Here is a 12,914-nt window from a genome sequence, read left to right as displayed (position 1 = left end):
TCCACAAATGACACTGTTAAGTCTATTTCACTGAATGAATCTACAGATCAGTGTTTCTTAAATCTCAGTAACTTTAGGAAGCTTGGATTTCAACTCCCAGAATTCCCCAGTCAGCATGCTGGCTGGGGAATTCTGGGGGTTGAAGTCCATATATCTTAAAGTTGCTGAGGTTGAGAAACAGTGCTATAGATTTTTGGCATTTTCTGGCAGATCTTTCCCATCAAAGTCCTAAACAATTTCCAGTATCTATGTAAAGACAAATGCAGAACAGTGTTGACAATATTAAGTGGAATTAAAGTAAATTCAAGATTCTATTGTCCTATTGTCCTCCTGATTTAAACTCAAATTGAGGATTTTACTTAATTCTTCTTCACCCTCAGATTATAAAATGAGAGCTTGAGTTACAGAAGAGAGAAATCACAAATTTTGAACATACTTTCAACTTTTCCCATTTGATTGGTACCAAGCTGGGAAAGACCACTTTAATAATTTAAGCTCCCAAGTAGCTGCTGCTGTGAAAGATAGTTACCCATCATCTATGAAGATCCTATAGAATTTAAATCCTTTCTCTGATTTTCTGAGGTTTACTGAAGTTATTAAGGCTGGCAAGGGACAATTGCACAATAGTCACAATCCAAAGGGACATGACAGAAGGAATAGAAAGGACAGAAAAACAGAGGTACTAATATAAGATTTTTAGAACATAAAGATCAAAGTGAAGAAAGAACACCTGAATTAAACTAAGGTGAAGCATTTGTCTAAATCATATCAGGAAAAATACATTGTCAATTGAAGAAAGAATGTTTTGTGTGTGGGGGGCGGGGGGGGGGTGTTCCATAAAAATCCAAGCACAGATGTTATTATGAATGGGCCTGTATGCATTTAATGTTCTGAGTTTTGGGTATAACATAATCTCAGAATGAAACATAATTTACCTATAACTACATCATGGCCATCAACCAAGCCTGCAGAGAACAGCTCTTGAGATACACCATCTGCCGTGTCTGTAAAATGTGAAATGAATAGGCATTAGTCCTAATAAAAGTGAGAAAAAATGAAAAATAACAATAAGCCAAGGCAATTTGTGTAAGAAGTATATTTACTCTATGAACATCCATTGCCAACATGTGCTTAAATCAAAACTATTTTCATTAAAAACAACTTGCATTCCATTACTTACTACTCTGCAGTTTCAACATGATAGGACCCCACTGATACATTCTTCACAAAGCCTATAAAGGCCTATTGCTTAAGTACCGAAGTTCTCTCATAATACATAATTGGATATCTTTATTCAAAGAGATACGGAAATGTAAGAATGCTGTTAAACAAGCATGGTTGCCTGACATAATATTTTTATTCCCTTTCCCCAATTTAAAAGGAGTAATTCCATTCACCCAAAACATCTAAAGCTAAACATTATTGTAACCTGGAAGCCTCCTACTGGATCTACACCATGGGTGTCAAACTCGCCGCGTCATGTTGCTGTCACGTGATGTTCCGCGACATTTTCCCCCTTCATGGAGCTAGGGTGGGCGTGGTTTGTGTGTGATACATCCGGCTGGCAGGCCGCCAATTTGACACCCCTGGTCTACACAAAAAGTTTCAATTGAAGAACAGCACTAGCATTTCCTCATCAGAAAAAAACTGCCTATAGCTGCACATTAATATAGAAAGCTGCTGTACCTTTTGTAAGTATTGTTCATAGTCTATTCTAGCCTTCCTAAGCTATGTTGTTCCAACAATCTCAACTTGATATATTCTTGTATTACCCCGCTTTCTGATATTTTCAGTGAGGAAACATTTTATGCCACAATCAAAATGCATATGTTAGGAGAACTATATCTAGCCATTGTATCTTCAACTGTGTATATTGCAGATGTCAGACAGAGACCCAATACTGTTGTTTTATTTACGTTTGCATTGAGGTTGCTTTTAAAGTATGGTCAGCTGTGCAATGATAAAAATAAAAGGATTTCCAAAGGACAGGTCAATTAAAACACGGCTGTCTTGAATACCCGCAGCTTTTAAAAAATTATCTACAAAGCTTAAACCTGAACAAGCTTTACTTAAAGCAGAAAGGGGCAGCCTGTAGCTTGGGAGAAGTTGTTCCTACAGCATCTAGCATTCTTCACTATTATCCATGCAGTCAGTATTTTTCCTCCCTCTGGATTTCTGTTATGCCCATTACAGGTAGTCCTCAATTTATGACCACAGGTGGGATCAGAATTTCCACTGCTAAGCAAGATGGTTGCTAAGTGAGTCATATTGGATTTTACAACTCTTTTTTTTTTTTTGGCTAAAATTTTTAAGTCAATTGCATGATCCTTAAGTGAAACTGACTTCCTGCATCGACTCTGCTTATCGGAAGCCAGCTGGGAAGATTGCAAATGGCGATCACATGATTGTGGAGATGCTGTGATAGTTATAAGTGCGAGGACCAGTTCGAAGTCACTTTTTTTTCAGTGCCATTGTAATTTTGAACAGTCACTAAAGGAATGGTTGTATGTCAAGGACCACCTGTACAGCAAAGGCAATTACAAATACTTCTTTAGGACATTCAGCTATAGGAGACGCAGTAGAAGAACCTGGGGGCGGAGTTAAAAGAAGGATCGGCCTAGAATCCCTACATAGCCGCAAGCAGACTAAGTCCAACCCCACCCCACTTGAATTCTGTTAACTGTGCTGACCAGTTAGTTGAGTAGATTCCTGTCACCAGAGATTTTTAGCAATAAATCAGTTTAATTGGGCCTTCACTTGTGGTTTTTTGTGCCTGACAATAGATGAGCTGCTGCTATTTGAAGTATGCTACAAAGATTAAAGTATTCAACAGCTATGTTTTCCTTGTTGTTGCTAGGGGACACATTATAGTCTCTCCTAGAGGAATATGGGAGATGGTATTAAAAGCATCATTATCAAGCCTTTGACATATTTTATATTCTGCCTATGGTTAGTTTTTACATCAGGACCACTTACTGGCATACCATAACATTGTATTTAGTATAAAACTTTTAGATCAGCTATCAGCAGGAAGGCAGTAATGGACTTTACTTCATTAGATTAAAATCAAGCAAAAGTACCAGATAGTTCTTCGCCTATATAACATCCTCTGAATTCAACCATTCAATCCATAACTATGCCACTAAAAACATGCACACTTGGCACTAGATTTGTTTTGGTGAACTAGGATAGTCTAAAACATTTGGTTGATACATTTCATAGAGCTAATTTATACTAAGCCGATAAAACAGAAATCAATTTCTGAAATTCCATTTGGAGTCATAAAAACATAATTTCAATTAAAAGTCTTACCTCTGCCTGGAGTAAACTCAAATCGTATGTCATTAAGTTCCTTTCTGGAATTCCTGGAGGGAGGGAAAAAGGAGAGGGATGAAGCCATGGTAAACACATCAAAATGTAATGAAGTGCTCCTTCTGTATTCTAAATGTATTCTAGCTTCATAAATAAGTTGCTGTTAATATTCAGGCAGTATTTTACAGTTTTTATAGTCTCGACTATCCCCAAGTGTATTGCAAGTATATCAATATAAGAGAAAGTACTGGGAATAAAAGTTTTTTTAACAAAAAAAAAAAGCTAAAATGCATTTTAGAGATAAAAAGTTGATGATAATTTACTTTTATGAAGGAAACTATCTAATTAAAATGGAGTTGCAAATTTGTTTTGTGCCTTGGAAAGCAACTATATAGCACAGCTGATTTTGATGAAGAGTTCTTTCATGGTCTTGCTCATTGATCAGATCTTCTTCAATTGGACTATCCTTCTTTCTCAGCCCAACAATTTCACTTCTGTCGATATATTTAGAACCCCATCCAACCAATCCTCCATTGCACTCCTAAATTATGGCACATCAGTCATTATATCTGAATCTAAAATGTTATATTTCCTTCCTAGCATCAGATATTATTTTGAAGTTTTATTTACTTTTCGATAACGATGAAAAAAGATTAAGATTAAAAGGCTAACAAAAGCTACAAGATCAACTATGAATGTTTTGAAAGCTTCAGAGTTTCTTACTTGCATGTAGAAGGTAAAATATCAGAAATGTTATGTGGGGGAGAGAGAAGTGGGTGCAAATCATGATTAGTCTGTTCTGGGCAGTCTATAAACCAGGGTTTTCCAACTTTGAAAATTTCCAGGAGTGTGAAATTCAATTCCCAGAATTCTAAAGCCAGCATGACCACTGACAGCACTGTTCCAATATTTGAGGGGCTGCCATAAAGATGAAGGGGTCAACCTATTCTCCAAAGCACCTGAAGGCAGGACAAGCAGTAATGGATGGAAAGTTAATTAATCAAGGAGAGAACCAACCTAGAACTAAGGAGAGATTTCCTGACAGTTAGATGGAACGACTTGCCTACAGATGTTGTAGATGTTCTAACACTGGAGGTTTTTAAGAAGAGATTGGACAACCATCTGTCTGAAATGGTGTAGGGCAGTGATGGCTAACCTTTTTGCCGTTGCGTGCCAAAAATGGGGGAGTGCGGGGGGGGATGTCGCACACATGTGTGCACACACCCATAATTCAATTCCCCCATGCCCCCCCCACACATGCGACCCCCCCCCACTCCCCACGCTTTTGGCATGCAGCTGCAAAAAGGTTACCGGTGGGCCTGGTAGGCCCGTTTTTCACCTTCCCCAGGCTCCAGAGGCTTTCTTAGAGCCTGGGGAGGGCGAAAATGGCCTTCCCCACCCCCTGGAGGCCCTCCGGAGGCCGGAAAGGGCCCGTTTCCTGACTTCCGATGGGCCCAGAAGGGCCGAAAATCAGCTGGCTGGTGCACGCATGCACGCTGCAGCTGAGCTGGGCAATGCTTGTGTGCCCACAGATATGGCTCTGTGTGCCACCTGTGGCACGTGTGCCATAGGTTCGCCATCACGGGTGTAGGGTTTCCTGATTAAGCAGGGGATTGGACTAGAAAACCTCCAAGATCCCTTCAACTCTTTTAATTTTGTTTTTGATGAGAATTCTTGGGGTTGAAGTCTACACTCCTAGAAATTCCCAAGGTTGGGAAATATTGCTACAAACAAAGTGCACATTTGCACAGCAGCCAGCTGCTTTTCCGGGTTCCGTTGTGTGCATGCGCGCTAGACAGCTGCTCTCTTCCGGGTTCTGGTACGTGCATGTGCGCCAGCCAGCTGGTCTTCACTCGAGTGCGCAATGGAACCAGGAAGAGCAATTGGCAACAGCGCGCATGCCCACCGAGAAGGCTCTGTGTGCCACCACATGTGCCATAGATTCGCCATCACGGTTATAGGGCTTCCTTTCAATGGAAAATCTGAAAGATTCAAGTTCTCGGGAACCCACAGCAGTGGAAGTAAAACTGCCAAATTGTCTTCTGCTGAAAAATGGATGATGCCCCCAGTCACACATATACATCCTACAGGATTCTTTCAATCAACAGTCTGTTTTCATCACAGTATCTGCAGTGGACATTTTGGTAGAAAAAGGAAAAAAAGAATAACAATAATTTTATGGCAATCTTCTGTGTAAGAAAGATGTTCAAAAAATTCTAGACAGGTCCTGATGATTCCTTCAAGTATATATTTCCCGGTGTCCCAAAAATCAGCATCTTTGATGGCTATATATGTCCCAAAAATCAGCATCTTTGATGGTTCTTTATTATGATCTATTTTGCCAGTGATGCGCAGCTCAACATCAATGCATGATGAAGCATGACCGGCCAGCTTTCCACATATTATACATTACTTCCGTGTTTTGACTGTTCTATCCTGATTACGTTACTTTGTGTGTAGATCGACATGCAGCTAAACCCTCCTATCCTTTAATAAGCCAGACCGTAAATGTAAATCTTGATACTTTATTAAAGAACAGGATAAGGTAAAACAGAAATGCCGTGTATGGGATATAGACTTTATCTTCAGAAGGACTAAGATGGATTCTTCTAGATCAGGGGTGTCAAACACGATTTCATTGAGGGCCACATCAGGGTTGTGTTTGACCTTGGGGGGCCAGGGTGGGCGTGACCAGCTTGATGTCACTCATGTCAGGGGGCACCTATGGTGGCCAAGTGCTAAGGCAGGAGTTCCCTCAGACCCTACCTCCCTCTCATTATAACCTCCCTCCCTCCCTCTTCTTTTTCCTTCCCTCTTCCCTCTTCATTCTCCTTTCTTCCTCCTTCCCCTCTCTTCTTCTTCCTTCCTTGCTCTCTTCCCATCTTCTTCTTTGTCTTTCCTCTTTCTCTTCTCCTTTCCTATGCCTTTTTGGATGCTCAAATGTAAAAGGAGAAACATTTCTCCTTTTGTTTTGTTTTTAGTTTGTTTTGTTAGCCCTCTGCCAGCAAAAATGGGGCCGGGGAGACCCGTGCCCCCCCCGCGAGCTCTGTTTTTGCTGGCAGAAGATTGTAGGAGGCCATCGCGGCCAAAAACAGAGCCTGAGAGGGCCACGCACAGCCCTCCCGAGCTCCATTCTCGCTGGCAGAAGCACCGTGGGCTAGTCCTTCACTATTTCCATGGCAGCCCACAGGTCAGATCTAAACACCCCATGGGCCAGATTGGGCCTGCAGGCCTTGAGTTTGACACCCTGTTCTGGATGTTTCTGTTATCTCAAAATAGAGTCTGGCTTCTCAGGATGCACGTTTTTTTCCAGAATTGAGGGATGGTGGGAGGATAGATGCCCTCTGGGTCAAACATCATCAAATCAATTTCCAAACAATGAAATATTTGTCCCCGGCCACTAGATGGGGCTCAAAACACACCAGGAAACAACAGCAGTATATACACAAATTATATGCTGGAGGCATGTCATTGACAATGCAGTCAATTTTCATCTCTACTTTAGTCTTAGCTGACAATTTGCCCCAGTTAATCCAATGTATTTCCTTGCCTCAGGTCAAAGGTGGATGGAGAAAGGAAGGAAAAGCAAACAAGTATCTCACTTTTGGAAACAGGAAGCGGGCAAAGATCAAATGCAAACATAATTGCCCAAGCATACTAGCGAATGGCTCAATCTGCTTGAAAAGCTAATAGCAGTGAAATGTGTTTTGCGGTCCATTATTCTTTTGTTCCTCAGCATGGAATCTGTAAGCAGTCTCATATTTCAGTGAATCAGGCCATAAAGTCTCACTGTGCGAAAACTACATCCAACAGCCAGGCACAGTCAGCCATGACTCAGAACTATTATCACTTCCTAAACACTTATTAAGAAAATGTCACACTGTCACAAATGCAGAATCATGTGAGAACAACCAAAATGGATCAGCAAGGCCACAGACAGAAATTTTGCAAAATAAAATAAAATAAAATCTAAAAACGGTATCCAGCTGCTCGGGGTACCTGGTCCAATTCAAAAGGAAAATTTACTTCCTTGTTATTTTACACTATTGCCCAATTAAATGGATATTATGCAGCAAAACAATCGCGCAAAACTGTTCTAATCATTATGCGTGCAATGAACAAGCCCATCTGCTTTCTTCAATCATTTAAAGTATTAAGCAAATTTGCACTCAGCACAGGAACACCTAGCTGGAAACTGGAGTTTTTCTCATTTGGAAAGGTAATACCAGACCTGGGGAAAGAGTGAGCAATCTACCACCTCCTCTCCTCTCCTCTCCTCTCCTCTCCTCTCCTCTCCTCTCCTCTCCTCTCCTCTCCTCTCCTCTCCTCTCCTCACCCCATCCCACCCCACTTGCCTGCATCCATTCAACCAAACTTGCAGCTAAATCTATTTCTGAAAGATCTTGTTTCCATGAGACTTAACAGCTGCAGGGCCCTCAGAAGAGAATTGAAATTTTGACCTTCTGATGGAGTCTATGGGCCATAGTTCTACAGAAAATCAGTAATGACTACTACTCCATCCCTCCTGGTGAACCAGGAGGGATGGAGGCTGGTTGTAATGTTCCCTCCTTATACCCTCTGGTGGAGAATACTTTGTTCTATATACATGTGGTCATGTCAAAGTGAATGTATCTGTCATTGTCAACACAATACCCTAACTTGCCCTTAGAGTCAAGACAGAAATTTATCCCTTCCTCTGTGGAGACCCATTATCCCTGCTTCTTAAGTAAATAGGTTGACCTTTCCTTCCATATCAGTGAAGATACAATAAGGTAATAATGTAAATGCAATTGAAGATACCACATTTTCTTCAACCAATAAAATTGTCTATCAGCATTTAGCCAGACAAAGAACTTATTGTCTTAGTAAGCGGAGTCTCTTCAGACCTTGCTTCTTCTAGTTCTAGAACGAATCCATATGATATTTAAAAATAAAACTACACATACTGAAAAATCCTCCCTGCCTCTCTGTCTATCTATTTGAACATAAGGAACAATTAAGGGGTTTAAATATTAATTAAATTAAAATGCATGAAATAATTAATAATTTAATTTATTAAAATAAATTAAATGCTAAGGATTTTAATTAAAATAGCAATATCTATTACTAACTAAGAAAAGGGAATAGAAGAATGGAAGGTGCAAAGGAGAAGAAAAATGCAGAAAATAGAAAAGAAGGTAAGAATATAGTAAAGGCAAAGAAAAGAAATACATAATGATGTGACTTCCAACTTCATCGCAATCATAAATGGTATTTCCATAACTCTTCACCCCCTCTTAGCAATTTCCAAATACAATTGGAAAGTGAAGTTAGTGAAGTTAGCGCCCTTTAAAAGGCGGCCAACTGTGCTTGTGGGCAAGATGCCTATTTTTGTCATCTCCCAGTGCTCAAAACTCACCAGGGACTGCTATCTTGGAATATCCACATGAAGAACAACTATTCAATGTGCATGTGGACAAACTCATGTCTTCTCCTTGTCCAGAGAAGTTCCAAAGAGCCGGTCTATTCATTGACCCTTCAATCTTTAGCTATGGTCCTCAACTCCCGTTTTTCACAGAGTTGTCTTCAGTCCACCATTTCTTCTTCTGGAAGTCTACTAAATATAAACACTGAAGAATCCTCTTAAAGCTCATTTATATAGTGTTTAAATTCTCCTCTGGGCAGAATCTTAGACTATTTAGCATACAACCTTTTCAGAGAAGCAAAAACTGATTATTGTTCAAAATTAAGCACATATTTTTTTAAAAGAGGACCAAAAAACTGGTATTATGTTACATGAGGAAGAATTGGTTAGACATATAAAAGAGAAAGGTCCAATGCATATTAAAAGACTTTATAATGTTTTGTTAGAAAGGGATTCAGAAACTGAATTAGTTAAAGATTGTATGATTAAGTGGGCACAAAATTTTGCAGAGCCAGTGATGTTGGAAACATGGGAAAAAATTTGGGTTCAGAATGTTAAATTTACACAGTCGCAGAATTTGAGGGAAAATTTTTATAAAATGTTTTACAGATGGCATTTAGATCCTAAGAAATTGTCGTGTATGTACCCTAATGTTCAACCAAAATGTTGGAGATGTGATTGCTTAGATGCTACATATTATCATATGTGGTGGACTTGTAAGAAAGTGAAGGCTTTTTGGATAAAAATTTGGTGGGTCATGCAGAATGTTTTGAAGAAAAAAATCCAGTTTTCTCCACAATTGTTTTTACTGGGTATAGTTAAGGGTTTTACATTGGGTGAAACAAAGCTGATATTGTATATGATAACTGCAGCGAGACTACTGATAGGTCAATACTGGAAAAATGAAGACATGCCCACTATTGAGGAATGGACATTGAAGATTGCCAGCTTTGCAGAGATGGCGAAGATTTCAGCATATTTAAAAGATCGCTCACAAGAGACTTATGAATGGGAGTGGAAAAAGTAGATAGACCAGGAAGTATCAGATAGCTTTTAACTGAAAGTATTATATAAAGATAGAAATATTTGAATTTTGTGAAGATGAAAAAATATATTGGGGGAGGAGGGGTTCAAGTTTTATAAAAAAGGGGATTTTGATTTGGATTATATTCTGTGGAAGTCCGGGGGGGAGGGGTGGGTTAGGGAGGGTTAGGGGGGGTTAGGGAGGTTAGGGAGGTTTTGGAGGGTAGGGGGGGGAAATGGGGAGAAAATGTAATTGTAAAACTTTTTCAATAAAAAAAAAAATTAAGCACATATTTTTGCTGAGAAATGATGAACATTTTAGTTGGGTCCCAAAATAGAGTATTTTCCCCCTATCCAACATCCCTCTATCCAATAAATGTAACATCAGCAATAAGCATTTCTCTACTTCAGAATTTCTCAACCTGATCAACCATAAAATGTGTAGATTTCAACTCCCAGAATTTCCTGGACAGCATGCCAGTCAGAGCCATCAACCAGGTGACAGTTGTCACTGTTGCATCAGGGAGCATCATCTAGCCTTCAGCCACCACTGCCAGCAAAATGCTCTCTTTTGAGACCATCACTACCAAGAAATCCAGCACCAGCACCCAGCACCATGTCACCGCCATAAAACAGCAAAGAGTGAGCCTCATGAAGCTCAACCCCAGCGTCACCAGTGATGATCATTTAAAGAAGCAAACAACATGCATGTCTCTGTCCCATGGATCTAGGACAACTCGGTACATTTCCGCACATGATCAAAACTTAGGTATTTGGCAACCAGAATGTATTTACAATGGTTGCAGCATCCCGTGGCCATGTAACTGCCATTTGCAACCTTCCCAGTTGACCAAGAAGTTCTCTTAACTCTGGTGATTCACTTAATAACCATAGCAAAAGGACATTAAAATTGGGTGCAATTCACTTAATGACAGTTTGCTTAGCGACAGACGTCCCGATTCTAATCATGATCATAAGTTGAGAACTACCTGTATTGCTTTATCCTGATATCAAAGGACAATAACTTGCCACAAAAATCTCTGGATAGGTTAGAGCCTACAATTATTTCAGGAGAAAAAAGGCCCCAGGCAAATCTTCACTAAAGAACCTCCTGTTAGAACTATAAAAAGCCAATGGATGGATTATTTCAGGCTGCAATTTGCTAATACTGCTAGTTTCTTCTCATCACGTGGCTGCTGTAGGGCAGTCTTTTCTTTGCCTATTAGCATTATAAACTCAAACCAGAGACAGAGATCTTCTGAAAGTGCAGAAGTGTCACGCATATAGTAAAAATGGTCTTTTCCATTCAAAAGAATATTTCATCTCCCTCCCTTAACAAGAAAGTAGTTTTTATTTAATGCAGACTGCACATAAAATTAATTTACATTTGATTTTCCAATTCCAAGACAATTTGCTATATGGAACTATAATAAAACAGGGAATGGATGCATTCAGATATTACCAGATATTGTGCATGACAGAACTATTAACTCATAAGCTCTCCTTTGGAAGGTAATTCTCAAAGCAGAATATCCCAGTAATTAAACTTCATGTACTGAAGCATATTTTGGATTATGTGGTTTATCTTTTCAAATTAGAGTACTGAACGAAGTTATCCACACGCCCCTTCCAGTGTTGGTAAAATGAGAAATATTCTCCAACATGAATGTTGCAATGTCACAGAAAATTGAAATTCAAGAATACATGTTGAGTTACAGAAAATAAATTGTGCCTCATGTATACCTTGCATACAAATACATTCTAAAGCAGCAAATAAAAGCATTTTTAAATATTAATATATTATATTACAGCTAGACTCATCATTCTATTTCAGCTATTTTAATTTTTTTTGAAATGCACATAAGAGAAAAAGTAAAAAAGAGAATGTGTTTTTAAAATTATGCTTGCTGAATATCGGACAAAGTTATAATTTATTCTTTCTCAGAGGACAAGAAGACAAGAAGACCTTTTAAAGGTTGTTCTTACAAACCTTTCTTTTCACTATCTTCATACATTTTCTTTTGTTTTTTAAACTTATCAGCTCTCTCTTATCAGCTCCATCCAACCGCAACTGCCTTGGTGTTTTTCTTCTTCTTCTCATCTCACTTTCTCTTTCTTCATAATTTGATTTGAGATTTGATCCTCATTCATTCTCTCTAAATGACCAAGCCTTGCTTGTATTGGTCGCTCATGCTTGGTTTTCCATCTACATTCATTCAGCACTTTTTCTTTCTTGACCATCTTTCCCTTTACCACAGACCAGGGTGGATAAAAATCAATGATTTTTTTAAAAAAATCAAAAAAATCAGAATTTTTTTTATTTAAATCAGATTTTTTTTTATTTTTATCGAATTTATTTTAATAAAAAACTTTTGGGGTAAAAATCTATCGTAAAATAGTTTTCTATTTAAGATACGTAAATAATTTAGTTTATTCAGCATGAAATGGAGCTTAGTTATGTGGCATGAGGCTGTATATTCTGCAACACTGGGACTATCGGTGAGTCAACAGTGGGTCAAAGGAGTAGCAGAGATGACAGTTGCTCTTTAAAAATTATGATTTAAATCGAGTTGATTTAAATCAAGCCTTTTTACTAGTGATTTAAATCATGATTTAAATTGTGATTTAAATCAACTCGATTTAAATCAAAACCACCCTGCCACAGACACTTTTCAATTTACCCTTCTATTTCTCTTTGTATACACAACTCTCAATTTTGTATCACAAAGAAGGAAGAAGCATACTCTTATGCACAGTCATGTTTGCTTCTCCTGACAAGCACTCCTTCTTTGCAACCTCAGTTAAGGTGCTGGGCTTCTAGACTAGAAGGTCAGCAGTTGGAGATCCAAGCAGCTACCATATGACGGGGTGACCTCCCGTTCCTGCCCCAGCTCCTGCCAACGTAGCAGTTTGAAAGTGTGCAAATGTGAGTACATAAATAGGTACCACATTGGTGGGAAGATAACAGCATTCTGTACACTTCGGCATACAATCATGCTGACCACATGACCATGGAAACATCTTCATGCAACGCTGGCTCCCTTGGCTAAGAAACAGAGATGACCACCAACCCCTAGAGTCGGATATAACTAGACAGGGGAAAACGTTTACCTTTAGCTTACTAGTCACCATCTTTTTTTACCAGCATTTGCCTATCTTCAAATTTCTCTGTTTT

General features: G+C 39.1%; 1 protein-coding gene across 1 annotated transcript in view; it reads right to left on the bottom strand.

The window, feature by feature from the left end:
* The window catches only part of STK39 (serine/threonine kinase 39), an 87,348-nt gene that overhangs the window by 11,966 nt on the left and 62,468 nt on the right, over positions 1–12,914 (bottom strand). Inside the window, exons 11-12 of the mRNA XM_070956925.1 lie at positions 3,313–3,365; positions 936–1,004 (exon numbers count right to left, since the gene is read on the bottom strand). Of these exons, the coding sequence (XP_070813026.1) occupies positions 936–1,004; positions 3,313–3,365 (122 nt within the window). The remainder of the gene's footprint in view (positions 1–935; positions 1,005–3,312; positions 3,366–12,914) is intronic.

This window comes from Pituophis catenifer, unplaced genomic scaffold, assembly GCF_029215685.1.
Source record: "Pituophis catenifer annectens isolate HBS135680 unplaced genomic scaffold, rPitCat1.0.hap2 SCAF_1, whole genome shotgun sequence".
Taxonomy (NCBI): Eukaryota; Metazoa; Chordata; class Lepidosauria; order Squamata; family Colubridae; genus Pituophis; species Pituophis catenifer.
Note: the sequence above shows the minus strand (reverse complement) of the source record. Positions and strands in the feature narration are given on the sequence as shown.